The sequence below is a fragment of the Macaca thibetana genome, chromosome 18 (assembly GCF_024542745.1).
Source record: "Macaca thibetana thibetana isolate TM-01 chromosome 18, ASM2454274v1, whole genome shotgun sequence".
Classification (NCBI taxonomy): Eukaryota; Metazoa; Chordata; class Mammalia; order Primates; family Cercopithecidae; genus Macaca; species Macaca thibetana.
This window is the reverse complement of record NC_065595.1, coordinates 21,448,915-21,468,931: the sequence shown is the minus strand read 5'-3', so window position 1 is coordinate 21,468,931 and position 20,017 is coordinate 21,448,915. Positions and strand designations below refer to the sequence as shown.

Genomic DNA, 20,017 nt, shown 5'->3' with positions numbered 1-20,017 from the left:
AAGTGATTCTTCTGCCTCAGCCTCCCAAGTAGCTGGGATTACAGGTGCCCACCACAACGTCAAGCCAATTTCTGTATTTTTAGGAGAGATGGGGTTTTACCACATTGGCCAGGCTGGTTTCAAACCCCTGACCTCAAGTGATCTCCCTGCCTTGGCCTCCCAAAGTGCTGGGATTATAGGTGTGAGCCATCATGCCTGACCTGTTACCAATAATTTTAAATGCAAATTAACATTGTCTATATTTGTAATTGGGTATTTCTTACATATGCTCACATCACCTTGAAGAAAATTAAAGTCATGGTTTTTTTTTTTACAAAAAGTTATGCAGTCTGTATGTTCACAGTGCATTTAGAATTGAAATCTACCTCTCTTTTATTTTCCTCTTTTCAAAGGGTTATTGTATTATGCAGGACATGGTTATGAAAATTTTGGGAACAGCTTCATGGTCCCTGTTGATGCTCCAAATCCATATAGGTCTGAAAATTGTCTGTGTGTACAAAATATACTGAAATTGATGCAAGAAAAAGAAACTGGACTTAATGTATTCTTATTGGATATGTGTAGGAAAAGGTAAATTTTCTAATCTTTATTAAACAATTGTTGGAGTTAAATATCAACCTTGACAAACTAGAGAAACCTGCGAAATGCTAACAGCCATTTGCGTGTGTGAATTTTAGTTTATACATCGAAACTGGAAGAACAAAACTAGAGAAAAATATATTTACTCCATGTATATCTAATTATTTTAACTCTTCATATTTGCTATAGAACATAAACAAAGAACTAAAGGGCATGGGCATTTACTCATACTACAGGGGATTCAACTCTCCAGAATGCCTTTAGATGACTTTAATAATCATTGTAGTTATTCCCTCAGGAATTAACAAAACCAGCACCCATGGAGTTGGGATTTCTGGTCACTAGTCAGTCCTGGTCTTCCAGATACAGAATGAGTAGCCGAAGCAGATGTTTGGAGGTTTGGATCCCATTTATCTGCCATTGCCTTTCTAAGAAATAGAACCAGTGCCTCTAGATTTACTATTTTTTGCTTGCTCAGCATTTACGAATCAAAATCCAATGCCAGAGTTCAAATGCAACTCCCGTTTTAAAGCTAACAAGGAGTTAGTGGGTTATTTTGGGTAGATATGTAGCTACCTAGATGAAAAATTTTGAATCTATAATTTTAAGTTATGTATTCTAAAATACTGTTGTATTATCTCATTATTTATACTCTTTTAAGGATGATCTTTAACTTTTCATATTTCTGTCTGCTCTTCTCTGCCTCCGTTGAATAGAAATGACTACGATGATACCATTCCAATCTTGGATGCACTAAAAGTCACCGCCAATATTGTGTTTGGATATGCCACGTAAGAAAATTTTATGTTTACGTTGAAGTTTCCTTTATTCTTTGATATCTTTTTGTTTGCTTTTGCTTTTTAGGAGCAGGGGTCTTAACTCTGTCGCCCAGGCTGGAGTGCAGAGGCGCCATCATAGCTCACTGCTCCTGGGCTCAAGCAATCCTCCTGTCTCAGTCTTCTGAGTCGCTGGGATTACAGGCATGTGCCACTGTGCCTGGCTCCTGAGGTCTTTTTGATTCTAGATTAGAGGCCTAGAAAATACCTATAGACATGTAGGCATAAATTTACCTCCTTGATGTTCTTGGTAGAAAATTTTAAATCGTCAACTTTAGCATTCCATATCGTGGTATCTTATTATTAAGCCCAAATTGGGCATGTAGTTCCTGCTTAAAGATTAACTCTTTAATTATTGATGTCATGTGAGAGGCAGAAGAGAAAATGAGGCTCATCAGTGTACACAGAAGTCCCATGTGGCAAGTGTTTGTTTTTCTAACATTTTCTTTTTAAAAAATTATTTTTATTGGATATTGACAAGTTATAATTGTAGGTATTTATGGGATACAAAGATATGCTATGATGTACGTATTCAATGTGGAATGATTGAATCAAGTTAATTCACATATCACCTCAAATACTTACCATTTTTTTCCTCCTAACTGAAACATTGTACCCTGTGACTAACAGTCCCTGTGCCGTGCCCACCTCCCAGCCTCTGGTAATCACCATTCTGCTGGCTGCTTCTCTGAGTTCATTTTTATTAGCATCCACATATAAGTGAGAACATACAGTATTTGCCTTTCTGTGCCTGGTTTAACTTCTTTTTCTATTTTTAAGGTGTCAAGGAGCAGAAGCTTTTGAAATCCAGCATTCTGGATTAGCAAATGGAATCTTTATGAAATTTTTGAAAGATAGATTATTAGAAGATAAGAAAATCACTGTGTTACTGGATGAAGTTGCAGAAGGTAAAAAATAAAGAGAAACTACTCAGAAAAAAGAGCAGGGGGAACACACCTATTCAGGGTTCCCTCTCTGGTGATTGTTTAATTCTTATTATGTGGGTTTGGAATTAGTATCTACTTTATAAAACAATTTTTATATTAATATAACATTCAGCAACACTTCTGCTATTTAATGTCATCTTTCTTTCCCTTTTGACGTAGCTCTCCACCATCTGTGCAGCATTACTTAGACTACAAGGCTAAGCCTAGGCACAGTCATTAAAAGTTGAATCCTCAGATCTCTGCTTTGCTTCTGTGCCCAGTGCCTTGGTGCTGGCGAATCTCTCTATTTGGGGGTGGGTGGGGGGCGTGGAGGGGTGGTGGGGAGATGTCCAGTGAGCAGTCTCTCCCAGGATGGGAGTGAGAAAACTTTACAGAAATGTTTAGATACTGCTGGAAAAAGCTGAGTTCATTTTTTTCCTTAATGAACTTAGTAGTTTTAAAATCCTGATTTAAGGATGTGATCCTAGGGGTTCTAATGCCACATCTTCCATTTCTATCTGTTCTTTCCCTGCCTGCTGGTATAATGTTATGCATATGTCAGATGCTGAATAAGTACCTATTATTTTGGTAGATTGCACTGTGGTTTTTGAAAAAACATTTTATAAGCCATAGCAGAAAGAAGGTAACTTGGTCAGGCATGGTGGCTCAAACCTGTAATCCCAGCACTTAGGAAGCTGAGGCAGGAGGATCACTTAAGGCCGGGAGTTCAAGACCAGCCTGAGCAACATAGCGAGACCCTGTTTTCAAAATAAAAAATACAAATAAAAAGGAAGAAAGTAATTCTTTTACAAACTAGCACCACTAGAAAATGGAGTTTCATGGATGTTCCAGTGATGGCAGTTTGGGTATAAGGTGTTTGGCCAACTGTCAGCCATATTTATTTTCATGTTTTTATCTGTGTAGCTATGTTAGTTAGATCACTTGACTTAGCCACTTTTCCATTTAACATAACCAGCCAGGGCTTTGGACTTCCTGCCACCCTCCCACTTCAACCAGAGAAATTCCACTTTTATTTGTTTTCTACATTAGGCTTCTTCTGAAGCTCACATTTGAAGGAAAGTCTCTGCTTTTTAAAAAAAAAAAAAAAAAAAAAAAAAACCTTTGGATTACATCAGTTATATTCCAACTGAGATCCAATAAGGTGCTCCAGAAACTCTACAGTGTTTTATTTCAATTTCATTTTTAAGTACATTTTAACTGTTTTAAAACTTAATAAAAAGCACCATGCTCACCCATATATGATATGTACCAAATTGTCATAGCAGTGAATAGCATCCCAGTATGTGCTGTGAGGATATTTGAACTTTTTATAAATGTCTTAGAAAGTTTTGCTTTTCACTGGTCTTTTTCAGTCCTACCATGTCTGCTTACCTAGAAGTGCCCAGGCAGGAAGAGCCTGCAGTGTACGTGGAGCACACTCAGCTCAGTGCCATGTACATTGTGCCCGTCATGGGTAACAGCCCACTCATTGTACAAAATAAGTAAAGGTCTAATAGTATCATGATAAATAATACAGTTAAATCTAGCCCTTATTTTGAGTTTTGGGTGCTTTGTGTCTGACCCCTGTCTTAGTACTGAAAAGCAAAAGCAGTTGTATGAAATTTTTCACAAATCATCCAATTTTGAAACAGAACTTTGCTGCTTCTCCCTTTGGATCTTCCGGATTACTTAATTAAAAATTATTCCATGGCTGGGCATGGTGGCTCACACCTGTAATCCTAGCACTTTGGGAGGCTGAGGTAGGAGGATTGCTTGAGCCCAGGAATTCAAGACTAGCCTGGGCAACACAGCAAGATTCCATGTCAATTAAAAAAAAAAAAAAAATATTCGGGGCCAGGTACAGTGGCTCGTGCCTGTAATCCCAGCATTTGGGGAGGCTGAGGCAGGAGAATCACTTGAGCACAGAAGTTTGAGACCAACCTAGGCAACATTGTCAGACCCCCATCTCTATAAAAACTTTAAAAATTAGCCAGGCATTATGGTGTGCACCTCTATTGCCAGCTACTCGCGAGGCTTAGGTGGGAGGACGGCTTGAGCCTGGGAGTTTGAGACTGTAGTAAGTGTGATCACACCACCGCTCTCCAGCGTATGTGACAGAGCGAGCCCTGTCTCAAAAAAAAAAACATTCCAGAGGGGGAAAAGTATTCAGAGATTATAAGCCAAGCAGTTGAAGGGGAAAATAAACATGTTACCAATTTCTTTTTTCAGTTTTTGGTTTCTTTGTGTGAGACAGTCTCTGTTGCGCAGGCTAGAGTGCGGTGGCATGATCTTGGCTCACTGCAACCTCCACCTTCCACGTTCAAGTGATTCTCTCGCCGCAGCCTCCCGAGTAGCTAAGACTACAGGCACGCACCACCATGTCCGGCTAATTTTTGTATTTTTGGTAGAGATAGGGTTTCACCATGTTGGCCAGGCCCATCTTGAACTCGTGGCCTCAAGTGAGCCACCGGCCTCTGCCTACCAAAGTGCTGGGATTAAGGTGTGAGCCACCGTGCCCGGCCCACCTTACGAATTTCAACTGTGTGCAAGGAAAACATAATATGAGGTAAATTGGTTGTTATAAAGCTACAGCCATCAGTCTGTAACCCGACTTTTATTTTTGTACTATTCAGGACAGCATTATTATCAGAAGTGTTGAACATACTACTGAGGGTTTTTATTGTGAGTAGATGTTCGATATGAATATAGGACCTTGACAGTAACCTACATCTAATTATAGGACCTCTCTTTTCCCTTCCCCCGCTCCATGATAACTACCATTCTAAACTTACTCCTTTTTCTTTTTACATAGTTTTATTGAGTTTATATATACCCAAAAAAGTATGCATAGTTTTGTTTTTAACTTAATAAAAAGATATGGTCTGTGTAGTCTTTTGGGACTAGAATTTTTTTATTTAATATTATATTGCTAAGATTGAGCCATATTGTTGCATGACCGTAGTTTTTCATTTTAACTGCTATGTAATATTCTATTATGCAAACATACTACAGTTTTTTTCAGCTACTCTCCTGTGTTGGTGAGCATTCAAGTTAGTTGTGGTTAACAGTCTTGTATATGTCTCCTGGAATATATATGCATGAATCTCTTTGCAGTGTGATTCTAGGGCTTGGAATTGCTGTCGTAGGGTGTGACAGTATTCCATTTTACGAGAGAATGCCAGACAGTTTTGTAAAGTGGTTGCCAAGTCTACACTTACCCTGCTCCCCGCAGCCAGCAAGGGATAATGTGAATCTGTACTCTCTCCATCACTTGATAGTCAGACTTTTTTATTTTTGCCAATCAGATGTTTTGTTTTTTTTTTTTGTTTTTTTTTTTGAGACGGAGTCTTGCTTTGTCACCCAGGCTAGAGTGCAGTGGCCGGATCTCAGCTCACTGCAAGCTCCGCCTCCCAGGTTCACGCCATTCTCCTGGCTCAGCCTCCCGCGTAGCTGGGACTACAGGCGCCTGCCACCTCGCCCGGCTAGTTTTTTGTATGTTTTAGTAGAGACGGCGTTTCACCATGTTAGCCAGGATGGTCTCGATCTCCTGACCTCGTGATCCGCCCGTCTCGGCCTCCCAAAGTGCTGGGATTACAGGCTTGAGCCACCGCGCCCGGCCTACCAATCAGATGTTAAATAGTATCTCATGTGGTCTTGATTTGATTTTCCCTAACCATTAGTGATATTGAACATTGTTCATATTTTTAATAGCTATATGTGTATCTTGTGTGAAACATCTGTTCATGTCATTTGTCCATTTTTCTACTGTGTTTGTGGTTTTTTTTTTTTTTTTCGGTTTGATTTAGAGAAATGTTGTATGTGTTCTTGATATAATACTAGCAAGGACCGCTAAGACACTATTGAATAGAATAGGTAGTTGTGGGCATCCTTGTCTCGTTTCTGACTTTAAAGGGAATATTGCTAATGTTTTCACATTTAGAATAATATTGTAAGTTTTTCATTAACACTCCTTATCAGGTTAAGGAAGTTCTCTTTACATTGTTTTTTTGAAAATTTTTATTATGAATAAATGTTGAACAAGATTAAATGGTTTTTCTGCAGCTATGAAGAAGATAATAGGATGTTTCTTTTCTTTCAATTTCTTAATATGGTGAGTTAAATTTATAGTCTAACATTAAACCAACTTGAGATAAATCATTTTCATTGGGATGTATTATATTTTTAATATACTACTAGATTTAATTTGCTATCATTTTGTTTAGAATTTTCATATCTATATTCATATGGGAAATGGGCCTGTAATTTTACTTTCTTATAGTATTTGGTTTAATTTTATGAGAAAATAAAATTAGTATTTAGTGGTATCAGTGTTATGCTGATAGAATGTAGCGTAGGCCTTGTAGAATGAGATGGAGGTTGTGACGGCTGATTTTACGTCAACTTTCGCCAGGCCTCAGTGCCAAGATATTTAGTCCAGCATTATTCAAGATGCCTCTAGGTGATGGATCGAGCGTTATTCTGGATGAGATTAAAGTTTAAACTGATGGACTTTCAGTAAAGCAGATTGCTCTCCATGGTGTGAATGGGCCTCATCCAGTTAGCCGAAGGCCTTAGTGGAGCAAAGACTGACCTCCCACAAGCAGTGAGTTTGCCAGCAGCCTGCCTTTGGGGCTCAAACTACAGCTCTCCTCTGCATCCCCAGCCGGCCTGCCTGCCTGCAGATTTCAGACTTGCACCGCCACAATTCATAAACCAATACCTTAAGTCAATCCCTTCTTCTCACTCTATCTCTGGGTACACACACATACACACGTGTACGCGTACGCATGTGCACATCTTGTTTGTACTGCTTCTCTGGAGAACTCTGATACAGAAGAAGTACACCCTGTTGTTTACTGGGGAATTCTGTATAAATTGTGATCTATTTATGGTAGAACTTGCCTATAAACCAACCTGGGATTGGTGTTTTTTTGGTAGAAATACTACTGCTTCAATATCGTGAATATTTATTGTACCATGTAGGCTTTTCATTTCTTGAGTCCATTTTGATAAGTAATATTGTAATATTTTTGTAGGAATTTAGGCAGTTTTCAAATTTGTTGGCATTTAGTTGCTCATGTTCATATTTTTTTTTTTTTTTTTTTTTTTTTTTGAGGCAGAGTCTTGCTCTGTCTCCCAGGCTGGAGCACAGTGGTGCGATCTTGGCTCACCGCAACCTCCGCCTCCCGGGTTCACGCCATTCTCCTGCCTCGGCCTCCACAGTAGCTGGGACTACAGGTGCCTGCCACCATGCCCGGCTTTTTAAAAAAATTTTTAGTAGAGACGGGGTTTCACCATGTTAGCCAGGGTGGTCTTGATCTCCCGACCTTGTGATCTGCCCACCTCGGCCTCCAAAGTGCTGGGATTACAGGCATGAGCCATGGTGCCCGGCCTAGTTGCTCATATTTCTAATAGTATTCTTTAATCTCTGCTTTATCTGTAATTATGTATCCATTTTCATCAGTATTACTTACTTGTACCTACTTTCCTCTTTTCTTTATTGCCAGCTTTTGCCAGTTGTGCTATTTCGTTTTGAAGAACCAATCTTTGGCTCCATTGGTTTCTTCTACTTTTTCATTGTTTTCTACATCACTAACTTCTGCTGTTTGTTTATGTCTTGCCTTGCATTTGATTTATTCTTTCTTTTTCTATCATCATAGTTCATTCACTTTTAGCCTATTTTTTCCAATTTAAGTTTCTAAGGCTTTACATTTGTCTTAAAACATCACTTTCGTCACATCCTACAAGTTTAGGGACTTTTTTAGTTTTTTCTTCTTTGACCTTTAAGTTATATAATATTATCTTTAATTTTCAAATATGGCAGGAATTTTCACTTTTTATTTCTACCTTAATTGCTTTGTGATCAAATATAGTCTGTCTAGTTGCTATGCTTTGAAATTTGTGGAGGTTTTCATTATGGCCAAGTAAAAGATGAAATTTTTAAATTTTGCATGTGTACTTGAGAAAAAATGGATATTTTTATAGTAACTGGTTGCAGAACTCTATGTGTGCCCATTAGGTTTGGCCTATTAATTTTTATTGTTTTTTTTTCAGTTCTGTATTTCTGCTGATAGTCTCTTTGATCAATAATTGAGATGTTGAACTCTCTCAGGTTACCAATTTTCTTGTAATTCTAGCACTTTTTACTTCCTAGTGACTATTTTTGTTTTAAATGTTTATATTTTCTTATTGAATTGAACCTTTATCATTTTGTAGTGATGCCTCCATTTCAAATGCTTTTTTGTCTTTCTGTATCATATTAATAGAGCCACACTAGCTTCCTTTTTGTTGACCTAATATGCTATTTTTTACACTTTTACTTTCCTACTTTTAACCCCTAGGCTAGCCTGCTTCTCTACACTTTTACTTTCAACCATTTCATGTCATTCTGCTTTGCTGTAGCTTTTAGAGGCACCGTATAACAGATTGTTTAAAATCCAATCTAGGCCGGGCGCGGTGGTTCAAGCCTGTAATCCCAGCACTTTGGGAGGCCCAGACGGGCGGATCACGAGGTCAGGAGATCGAGACCATCCTGGCTAACACGGTGAAACCCCGTCTCTACTAAAAAAAAAAAAAAAAATACAAAAAACTAGCCGGGCGAGATGGTGGGCGCCTGTAGTCCCAGCTACTCGGGAGGCTGAGGCAGGAGAATGGCGGAAACCCGGGAGGCGGAGCTTGCAGTGAGCCGAGATCGCACCACTGCGCTCCAGCCTGGGCCACAGAGCGAGACTCCGTCTCAAAAAAAAAAAAAAAAATTAAATCCAATCTAATAATCTTGGTCTTTTAATGAGAAAATTTAGTTAATTTACATTTGTTATTTTTTGTACTTATTTTAACCATCTAATTTTTTGATTTGGCTCATTTTCTCCTTTTTTAAAAAAATTGTATATCTTTTCTTCTCTAACAAATAATAATTTTAATGTACTCCTACAATACTAGGTGTCTCCTTTTAACCCCCAACATGTTGATTTAACTTAGACTTAGTTCTGGATCACATATATTTTTGTCTCTTTTTTTTAAAAAAAGAACCTTTACTATTGTTAATTTATAATGTAGTAGACAGAAGTATGATAAACTATAACTTAAAGAATATACTTCTAAATTTAAATTGATGTGTATCCATATACATTAGTCTGTATCTAAAACATGTTGAATGAAAATGGCACATTACAAAGACATAATATAACATTTTTGTTGAATTCGAAAACCTAAAACATTGGCATATACCATTTATGAATATCTACACATGAGTAAAAATTAAAACATGCTTGCTGTGTCTGGCACATAATAGGTGCTCTGGAAATACTAGTTGAGTGGATAAATGATGCTGAGAATATAACCTGATAATGTAGGATAGTTCTTATCCTAAATATTTAAAACATAAGAATTGGTGGTCTGAAAAATATTTATTTTCATATCTTTTAGATATGGGTAAGTGTCACCTTACCAAAGGCAAACAGGCTCTAGAGATTCGAAGTAGTTTATCTGAGAAGAGAGCACTTACCGATCCAATACAGGGAACAGAGTATTCTGCAGAATCTCTTGTGCGGAATCTACAGTGGGCCAAGGCTCATGGTATGGTAAAGCCCTTTTTTTAGATCTATAATATACTTACGTTAAATCATAAAGTTTCTTCTGAATAAATAACTTTCCTGCCAATTTTACAGTGAAAATATTTTGGCCTTCTAGGCAAATCTGAAACCAAACCAATATTTCAATTATGGATATTACATTGGTATATTTGATGTTAGAGATATCAAATTATTTAGCCCATTATTGTCACTATTGGTGAAATTAAAATGACCATTTAAAAATTTTTCTGTTTTTACGATAGGTTAATTTTCCATTCATCTAATACACAATCCTTAGATTCTCCTATATTGTGACCTGTTAAAGTGTGCAGCTGTCGAAAATCATGGATTGGGTTCTGATCCAGTCTCTACCACTGTATGAACATGTTATCTATAACATGTAAATAAGAAATAGTACCTGCTTCAGGCCAGTTGTGGTGGCTCACACCTGTAATCCTAGCACTTTGGGAGGCCGAGGCAGGTGGATCACCTGAGGTCAGGAGTTAGAGACCCGCCTGGGCAACATGGGAAAACCTCATCTCTACTGAAAATACAGAAAGTTAGCAGAGTGTGGTGGCGCATGCCTATAATCCCAACTACTAGGGTGGCTGAGGCGAGAGAATCTCTTGAACCTGAGAGTTGGAGGTCACAGTGCAGTGAGCAGAGATTGTCCCACTGCACTCCAGTCTGGGCGACAGAGCGAGACTCTGTCTCGAAAAGAAGAAGAAAACAGTACCTGCCTCATAGGTTATTGGGATTGAATGAGTGCGCAGGTAGAAATGAGCAGGTACAGAGCACTCAGCAAGTCCTCTGTACTTGTGATTATTCATATATAACTGAGCATCCTCTCTTGGACACTTGATCAGTAAGCTGAGTGATCAGCAGAGATGACGAGGTGAAAATCAATCTGTACCTTAATTACCTTTTGCTAATTATGTATGGTTTAATGAAAAAAGTTTACCGATTGAAATAATTTTGGATTTTCTGAGTCCAAGTATCTATTCTGTGAGTCTCTTACAGATAATTGAAAAATAATTGTATTTATTGAACTTCTGTAAAATATCTTTATTTTCATACATAAGTTTTGTTCTTGGCCAGGTACGGTGGCTCACACCTGTAATCCCAGCACTTTGGGAGGCCGAGATGGGTGAATCACCTGGGGTCAGGAGTTGAAGACCAGCCTGGCCAACATGGTGAAACTCCATCTCTACTAAAAATACAAAAAATTAGCTGGTCATGGTGGCAGGCGCCTGTAATCTCAGCTACTTTGGAGGCTGAGCCAGGAGAATCACTTGAACCCGGGAGTCGGAGGTTGCAGTGAGCCGAGGTCACGCCATTGTACTCCAGCCTGGGCAACAAGAGCAAAACTCGGTCTCAAAAAAAATTTGTTCTCTAATGTGTATTTTTAGTAAATTAACATACTAAAGCACATTAAAATGTAAAATGCTATAAATATCTCACCATTCCAGATAACTGGATAAGTAATTGAAATTGAATGTCTTTTCTCTAAAAAAGATCTAAACAAACAAAAAAATTACAGTGGTAAAGGTCAACAATAAATGAAACAATAAAACAAAACTAAAAGGTCGTATAGAAAATATTTGTAACAAATTTAATAAGTAGGTAGTTTTTTAATAATAAAGAGCTCATACAAAAAGGTAAGAGAAAAAAACATTTAGATCCTCAGTAAACAAGCAAATGATGCAAATTCAATAATCCACACTGCTGGAAGTATAGAGAAATTTTTTAAATGGCTAATTTAAGTAATTAAAGAATAGTTAAAACTATGATGGTATCTTTCTACTTTTTAATACCATCAAGTAGACGAATGTTTTAAAAATACTCTGTTTTGGACATGTTATGCTGAAACTTTATATTCCATGTAAACTGAAAATAATTTGTCCCATATGTAAAGGAACAATCACATAGCTATATCTGACAATCTTAAAGCATTATGAACTATGATAGAAAAGCAATAAAACCCAGAAGTATTATATTCAAGAGTTAACAGAATGGTTAAAGGTAACAAACTATAGTGTGGCCATTCAGTGACACTGTGCTTTATTAAAAATTCTGGTCATATAAATTGAGGCAACAGTGAGAATTTATCTACAGTTGTATGCATATTTTTTATTGCCACAATAAAAATTATATATACAGTCGGATAAGAACTATAAGCAAATGGTAAATGAAAGATTTTGTTTGGCCAGCAGAATATTGAGCTTTATTTTTTAAATTGTATGTGTTTAAACAATGTAAATCATGTTTTTAAGCAAAAGAAATACTAACTATATTCTCCTCCATAAATATTTGCCTTTTATCAGGAAACCTACCAAAGTTATTCTTATTGTTCTTTTTCAGAACTTCCGGAAAGTATGTGTCTTAAGTTTGACTGTGGTGTTCAGATTCAATTAGGATTTGCAGCTGAGTTTTCCAATGTCATGATAATCTATACAAGTATAGTTTACAAACCACCCGAGATAATAATGTGTGATGCCTACGTTACCGATTTTCCACTTGTGAGTTTCTCTTTTATTTAAAATAGTGATATATTCTCACTTATTAAAGACTCAATTTTTTAACTTACAGTTGATGGTAAATATAAAGGAAATATATATATTTATATATGTGTATATATTTATAGTTTAGTAACACTGGTCATAATATTTACTAACTTCCAAAATGCCTTAAGTTTATGAGATTTACAAATGTCTAAAGTTCACTCAGGAAGGATGCCTTTGATTTCTTGTATCCTAAACAGGAGAGCCAATGTGAAGGAATAAAATGTGCTACAAATATGTCAAGAATAATTTCCTTTTAAACAGTTATAACTTATATTGGAAACAGTAGTTTTTAAGTCTTGTTAAGGTATGGTCATATCCTGGAATAATAGAAATCTAGTTCTGCTCTTTTCAAACATTCAGGTATGATAGTTATTTTATGTTGGTCTGAAGAAGCCAGTAAAGAGTACCCCTCTTTCCTACATGAGTGTGACAAAATTGAGAAGCAAGCAAGGAGTAAGACAAGCAGAAACCCAAAATATCACTTTTATTACTGATAGAGGCTTTGTGGAGGATATTGCTTCATGTCAGAGTAAACGGTCTAGCACCAAACCCCAGAATTCAGTGGCCACCCCACACCTCCAGTTTCAGCACTATGGAGCCCGGATAGGCTTCCTGGGGTGCTGAGCAAGCCAGGGGCCTGTGGGCTTCTCACTGGAGGAGCAGAACCCTCTTACTCTTGGCCATTGGGTTGGCTCTAAAAGAAGAAAAAGGAAAAGGCTGTTTATTTATCCTTCTTAAATATTCTAATCATATAAATTTCCCTGCACCTTCCCAAAAGTGATCATTAAGAGAAGAGAATCCAGGAGTCAAACACTAATGGGGCTCTCTCTGCTTAAGAGGAAACTTGAGTAGCTCAAGAAGCATTTCTAGGAATCATTTGAAAGGAAACTCTTTCAGAGCTCACTTTACTTTTTAAATGGCTTAATACAGAATTGAGAATTCCTATTATAACCATAGATTGTTGTTTTCATTGTTTAGCCCTGGATAATTTTGGGATTATCAAAATTTGCAAAAGGCCAAAATTCACGAGAGAACAGTATCAGTTAAGACCTCTTATGTACTAGATTATATTGTGGCTTTCATTGATTTCATTATTAACAGTCACTTTTTTTTTTTTTTTTTTTTTACAGGACCTAGATATTGATCCAAAAGATGCAAATAAAGGCACACCTGAAGAAACTGGCAGCTACTTGGTATCAAAGGATCTTCCCAAGCATTGCCTGTATACCAGACTCAGTTCACTGCAAAAATTAAAGGTTACTACCTTTTCTGTTTATAGCTACTAATGGAAAACTTTGGCATAGACCATAGATATGCTGCCTTATTATTAAACAGAGATAACCAGTCTACAGAAGGTCCTATCAGTCACCCTTCTTATATTCTGTTTCCGCTGGTGGCCACAGGACTTTGTGTGCTTACCTTCCATAATGCTGAAAAATTAGTAACATAGAACATATTATTTTTTCTTTTTGTAGAGACAGAGTCTTAACTCTGTCGCCCAGGCTGCAGTGCAGTGGTATGAACATAGCTTACTATAACCTCAAACTCCTGAGTGCAAATGATCCTGCCACCTCAGCTTCCCAAGTAGCTGAGTCTGCAGGCACATGCCACCACACCCAGCTAATTTTTTAAAACATTTTGTAGAGAAGGGAGCTCACTATATTGCCCAGGCCAATCTCGAACTCCTGGCCTCAAGAATCCTCCCTTCTTGGCCTCCCAAAGCACTCAGATTACAGGTGTGAGCTACCACTCCCAGCTCCATATTCTACTTTTAAATATGTTCAGATTTTCAAGTAATCATTTCCTAGTTCTGTAACTAAACATAAAGCAAATTAGAATTGGAATTTCTTTTCCATTTTTTATTTCTAGTTGACTTACAAATGAGAAGCTAGTTCTGCATGTTGAGTGTTCTAATGAAAGCTTTCTTTTTTTTTTTTTTTTTTTTTTTTTTGAGACGGAGTCTCGCTCTGTCCCCCAGGCTGGAGTGCAGTGGCCGGATCTCAGCTCACTGCAAGCTCCACCTCCCGGGTTCACGCCATTCTCCTGCCTCAGCCTCCCGAGTAGCTGGGACTACAGGCGCCCGCCACCGCTCCCGGCTAATTTTTGTATTTTTTTTAGTAGAGACGGGGTTTCACTGTGTTAGCCAGGATGGTCTCGATCTCCTGACCTCGTGATCCACCCACCTCGGCCTCCCAAAGTGCTGGGATTACAGGCTTGAGCCACCGCGCCCGGCCCTAATGAAAGCTTTCTTTGCAAAAATTGAGATTTTAATTTGTTCACAAGTACATGCCCATAGAATGTATCAGCTAAAACTCAGGGAATGGAATGGGCACAATTGAGAATTACACACGTAAACCTGTTGTCATCCTGTTCGGAGCTCATCTACTTAAAAGTCCTTTCTTCTCTTAAAAAGTTAGCCCATTATCTGATTCAGTTATATTTTCCATCTACGATTATGGATTACTATATTTTAAAAACAACTTTAGCTTTTTTTATAAAACTGGTACAAAACTGGTTTTTGTTTTTTGTTTTTTGTTTTTTGTTTTTTGTTTTTTTTTGAGGTGGTGTCTCTCTGTCACCTAGGCTGGAGTGCAATGGCACAATCTCAGCTAACTGCAACCTCCACGTCCTGGACTCAAGTGATTCTTGTGCCTCAGCCTCCTGAGTAGCCAGGACTACAGGCACACGCCACCATGCCCAGTTAATTTTTTGTATTTTTAGTAGAGACGGGTTTCACCACATTGGCCAGGCTGGTCTTGAACTCCTAACTTCAAGTAATCCATCTGCCTCATCCTCCCAAAGTGCTGGGATAGGCATGAGCCACCATGCCCGGCCCAGATCATTCCCCATCTCTAGTAATAAGGAAGGATAAGTTTCCTAAGCTGCACTGCTTGGAAAATATGTTTTCCCTGTTCATCTAGAACATAAGATCTCTGACTTTGACTACTAACAGTACTAAGAACTAGAAATTCTAAATGTGTTGTAAGTATCGCATGAAGGAAAAGGAAGATGATGATAGCTGGCGTTTCTCAGTTTTGGGGAGATATAAAGGATGCCTTGAGGATTTGGAACCTGGAAAAAGAGAGTTAGTGGATTTTTGGTGGTGAGGGGGTGGGGTGTGTATGTGTGAATATATTTTCAGATTGCTATATATTCACTGTTGATGCCAATAATAAACCAGATTTTTTTCCTTTCCAGGAACATCTAGTCTTCACAGTATGTTTATCATATCAGTACTCAGGATTGGAAGATACTGTAGAGGACAAGCAGGAAGTGAATGTTGGGAAACCTCTCATTGCTAAATTAGACATGCATCGAGGTTTGGGAAGGAAGACTTGCTTTCAAACTTGTCTTATGTCTAATGGTCCTTACCAGAGTTCTGCAGCCACCTCAGGAGGAGCAGGGCATTATCACTCATTGCAAGACCCATTCCATGGTGTTTACCATTCACATCCTGGTAATCCAAGTAATGTTACACCAGCAGATAGCTGTCATTGCAGCCGGACTCCAGATGCATTTATTTCAAGTTTCGCTCACCATTCTTCATGTCATTTTAGTCGAAGTAATGTGCCAGTAGAGACAACTGATGAAATACCGTTTAGTTTCTCTGACAGGCTCAGAATTTCTGAAAAATGACCGCCTTGTTTTTGAAAGTTAGCATAATTATAGATGCCTCATGTGAGATAGTACTACACTTACATAAAGTGAAAAGGCAAATTTGTATATGTAGAGAAAGAATAGTAGTAACTGTTTCATAGCAAACTTCAGGACTTTGAGATGTTGGAATTACATTATTTAATCACAGACTTCCTCTTTCTAAGATTTTGTGAATTGGTTGATTAGTTCTGTACAAATGAAGTATGGAGGTGTGTATGTTTATATGTATATAACAAAATATTTTCATCGTGACCATCTGAAGTAAGAGCAATGAGAATGGCATTATTGCAGAATAAGTCATTGTATTTTTAACACCAGAAAGAACCTTGCTGATCACCAGGCATAACCTCATTTTATCAATGGAAGAAACACATAGAGGCATCTAAGTTAGAGCTGGCACCAGAACTGAGACCTCCAGAAATCTATTCCAGTATTTTTTCCACTACACACTGCCTTCCTGACAGGTTCTGAGCTAAGTGTTATTTTTGTAGATAGAGTGAAATATATTTATATGTATAAATCTATAGAGATACATAGCTGTGTATTGTCTAAAGGAATGTACAGACTTTAGTTTTTGATAAGGACTTTGCTGCGAGTTTTAGTTAAGAGGTTTGTATATAAATCTGATGTAGAACAGGCTGAAATTTCTTGTTCATAAGATTATAAAACCACATGAGAAGTGATCAAATGTTTGTTAAAGCTAGATAGAGGTTAAGAATCAAGATATAATGGATAATTTTCATAGCTGCCTATCTGAATTTTCCAAATATTTAGCATCTTCCTTGATAATATGTATTTTCTTCTTGAATTTCACTGGCCTAATGAGATAATATTCTTATCTTTGGTTCTACCTAAAAGTTGGTTAAAAATGCAATTGGCACTAACAAGGAAAAATACTGAATTAATAATTTTAAAAGTCTCACAAAGAAAATCACAGGCCTAGATGGCTTCACTGCTGAATTCTACCAAACATTAAAATTAGCACTAATTTTTTGCAAACTGTTTCTAAAAGTAGGAGAGAATAGAATACTTCCCAACGTATTCTAGGAGGTATTACCCTGATACTAGACTAGATATCACGAGAAAACTATAAGCCAATATTCCTTATTAATACACAAAAATCATTAACAAAAATATTAGCAAACTGAATCCAGCAACGTATAAAAAGGATTCTACATCATGACCAAGTGGAATTTATCCCAGGAATTCAAGGTTGGTTCAACATCTAAAAATCAAATAAACTAATATACAGTCAGTTCTCATTATTGACAGTAATTATGTTCTACAAAATATTCTCCCACAAACACTGAATTAAATATGGAACAACTGCTTTTAGGAGAATGTGTTTGTGTATATGTGTGTATACATATGTTTATCTCATGCACATTATGAGCTTGAATTCTTAATTAATCCTAGCAAATTCTACTTTATTTTACAGAAGTGAAAGTGAGGTATCAAGTGTTAAGTGACATGCCCACTAACAGGTGTCAGAGCTGAAATTCAAACCCCATCCACCTGGCCCTGGAGCCAGAGCTTCATGTACTACACTGAATTTCCCCTGCCATTTCCATCCTCCAGTCATTTCTCTATGAGGCTGAAACAGGAAGGCAGAGGCTGAAACAGGAAGGCAGAGCATCATCATGTTCAGCCTCAGCTGGGACCATGTGTATTGGGTGACTCAAATTTTTCATCCATTTACACATATCCACAAATGACCACAAAAGTGCCACAGATATCAATTTGAGGGTTATAAATTTTAGCAAGTTGGTAAATTCACAAATACGTAATTGTGAATAATGAGGATCAACTGTACCATATTTAATAAAGCACAAAACCCACATAGATTGTCTTAATAGAGACAGAAATAGCATTTGATAAAATCCAAAACTTTTCATGATAAAAACACTCAACAAACTTAGGAATAAAAGGAATCTTCCTACACATGATAAATATAACATCTATGAAAAACACACATATGACATTATACTTCATGGTGATAGACTGAAGGCTGAATGTTTTCCTCTTAAGATTGGGAAGGACAAGGATGTTCACTCACACTACTTCTATTCAGCATTGTACTTGAAGTTCTAGCCAGAGCAGTTAGGTTAGGAATTCAAGGTTTGTTCAACATCTAAAAAATAAAATAAGCTAATAAAAGCCATTTATACTGCAAAAAAAGTGAAACTATATGTATTCACAGTTGATATATACTTGTATATAGAAAATGCTAAGGAATCCCTAAAAAGTAATGAGTTCAACAGGTTGCAGGATACAAGATCAAATATTATACAAAAATCAGTTTTAATTCTATACTAACAAAACATTCTGAAAATGAGAAGAAATCCTACATACAGTAGCATCAAGAATAAAACTACAACATATTGTTTAAAGAAATTAAGATCCAGATAAATGGAAAGACATCCATGTTCATGGATTAGAAGACTTAATATTGGTAAGATGGCAATGTTGCCCAAATTAGTCTACATATTCAACACAATTCCTATCAAAAACTTAGCTGTATTTTTTGCAGAAATTGACAAACTGATGATAAAATTGATACGGAAATGCAGGGGACCCAGAATAGCCAAAAAATCTTGGAAAAGAACAAAGTTGGAAGACACTTTTACCAATTTCAAAATGTGCTATGAAGCTACAATAAGATAGTGTAGGCATATAGATAGACATATTGATCAGAGGAATGGAACTGAACATCTAGAAATAAACCCATACATTTCTGATCAACTTATTTTCAACAAGGATGCTAATACCATTCAATAGAGAAGGAGTGGTCTTTTCAACAAACGGTGCTGGGACAACTGATAGCTACATGCCCAGCAAAAGGATCCCTACTTCCTACCACATTACAAATTCTAACTCAAAATGGATCATAGACCTAAATATAAGAGTTTAAACTCTTAGAAGAAAACAGAAGTAAATCTTTGTGGTGTTGGGCTCAGGAATGGTTTCTTAGATACAACACCAAAAGCACAAGCAACAAAGGAAAACAATACATAAATGGGACTTCATCAAAATTAATTTGTCTTAAAGGACACCATTAAAGTGAAAACCCTCAGAATGGGAGAAAAAATTTTTTGAAAAATCATGTATGTAATAATTAAAAAAAAAAATACATGCAGGTGCCCAGCTGTGGTTACCACAGAGCAGCACTGTCCCAGTGAACTTGCTGTGATGATAGGATGCTTGGTGTCCGCACTCCCAGTGTGATAGCTTTTAGTCTCATGGGGTTGTTGAGCAATTGAAATAATAGCTAGTGTGAGGAACTGAATTTAAAATTTTAGTTTTAGGCCAGGTGTGGTAGCTCACACCTATAATCTCAGTACGTTGGGAGGCCAAGGTAGGTGGATCTCTTGAGCCCAGGAGTTTGAGACCAGCTTGGCCAAGATGGCAAAACCCTGTCTCTACTAAAAATACAAAAAAAAAAAATTAGCTGGGCATGGTGGCACACGCCTGTAATCCCAGCTACTAGGGAGGCTGAGGCAGGAGAATCGCGCTTCCCCTTTATAGTGTGTGTGTGTATTTTTTTTTTTTTAAGACAGAGTCCTGCTCTGTGTGTGTGTGTGTGTGTGTGTGTGTGTGTGTGTGTATATATATATATATATTTTTTTTAAGACAGAGTCCTGCTCTGTTGCCCAGGCTGGAGTGCAGTGTGACATAGTCTCGGCTCACTGTAGCCTCCATGGGGGCTGAGACAGGAGAATCGCATGATTTTTTTTAAAATTCTAAACATGTATTTGTAATTTTAAAACTGGCTAAAAAAAGAATGATACAGTTTTGGTCTTTTTTTTTATCAACCATGTTTTTATTTTACTTGAATCTCTCGTGGCAATTGCTTTGTAATATTGAAGTAGGGGCCGGGCGCGGTG

At 37.3% G+C, this 20,017-nt stretch overlaps 1 protein-coding gene across 2 annotated transcripts in view; it reads left to right on the top strand.

Annotated features, from left to right (window-relative positions):
• MALT1 (MALT1 paracaspase) overlaps window positions 1-18,403 on the top strand; it is an 82,379-nt gene extending 63,976 nt beyond the window's left edge. For both annotated transcript variants that reach the window (XM_050768056.1, XM_050768055.1), the window contains 7 exons: window positions 393-570; window positions 1,296-1,370; window positions 2,196-2,323; window positions 9,767-9,916; window positions 12,274-12,431; window positions 13,607-13,732; window positions 15,675-18,403. In XM_050768056.1, coding sequence (XP_050624013.1) covers window positions 393-570; window positions 1,296-1,370; window positions 2,196-2,323; window positions 9,767-9,916; window positions 12,274-12,431; window positions 13,607-13,732; window positions 15,675-16,112 — 1,253 coding nt within the window. In that variant the 3' untranslated portion in view covers window positions 16,113-18,403. The remainder of the gene's footprint in view (window positions 1-392; window positions 571-1,295; window positions 1,371-2,195; window positions 2,324-9,766; window positions 9,917-12,273; window positions 12,432-13,606; window positions 13,733-15,674) is intronic.
• Window positions 18,404-20,017: the final 1,614 nt, after the last annotated feature.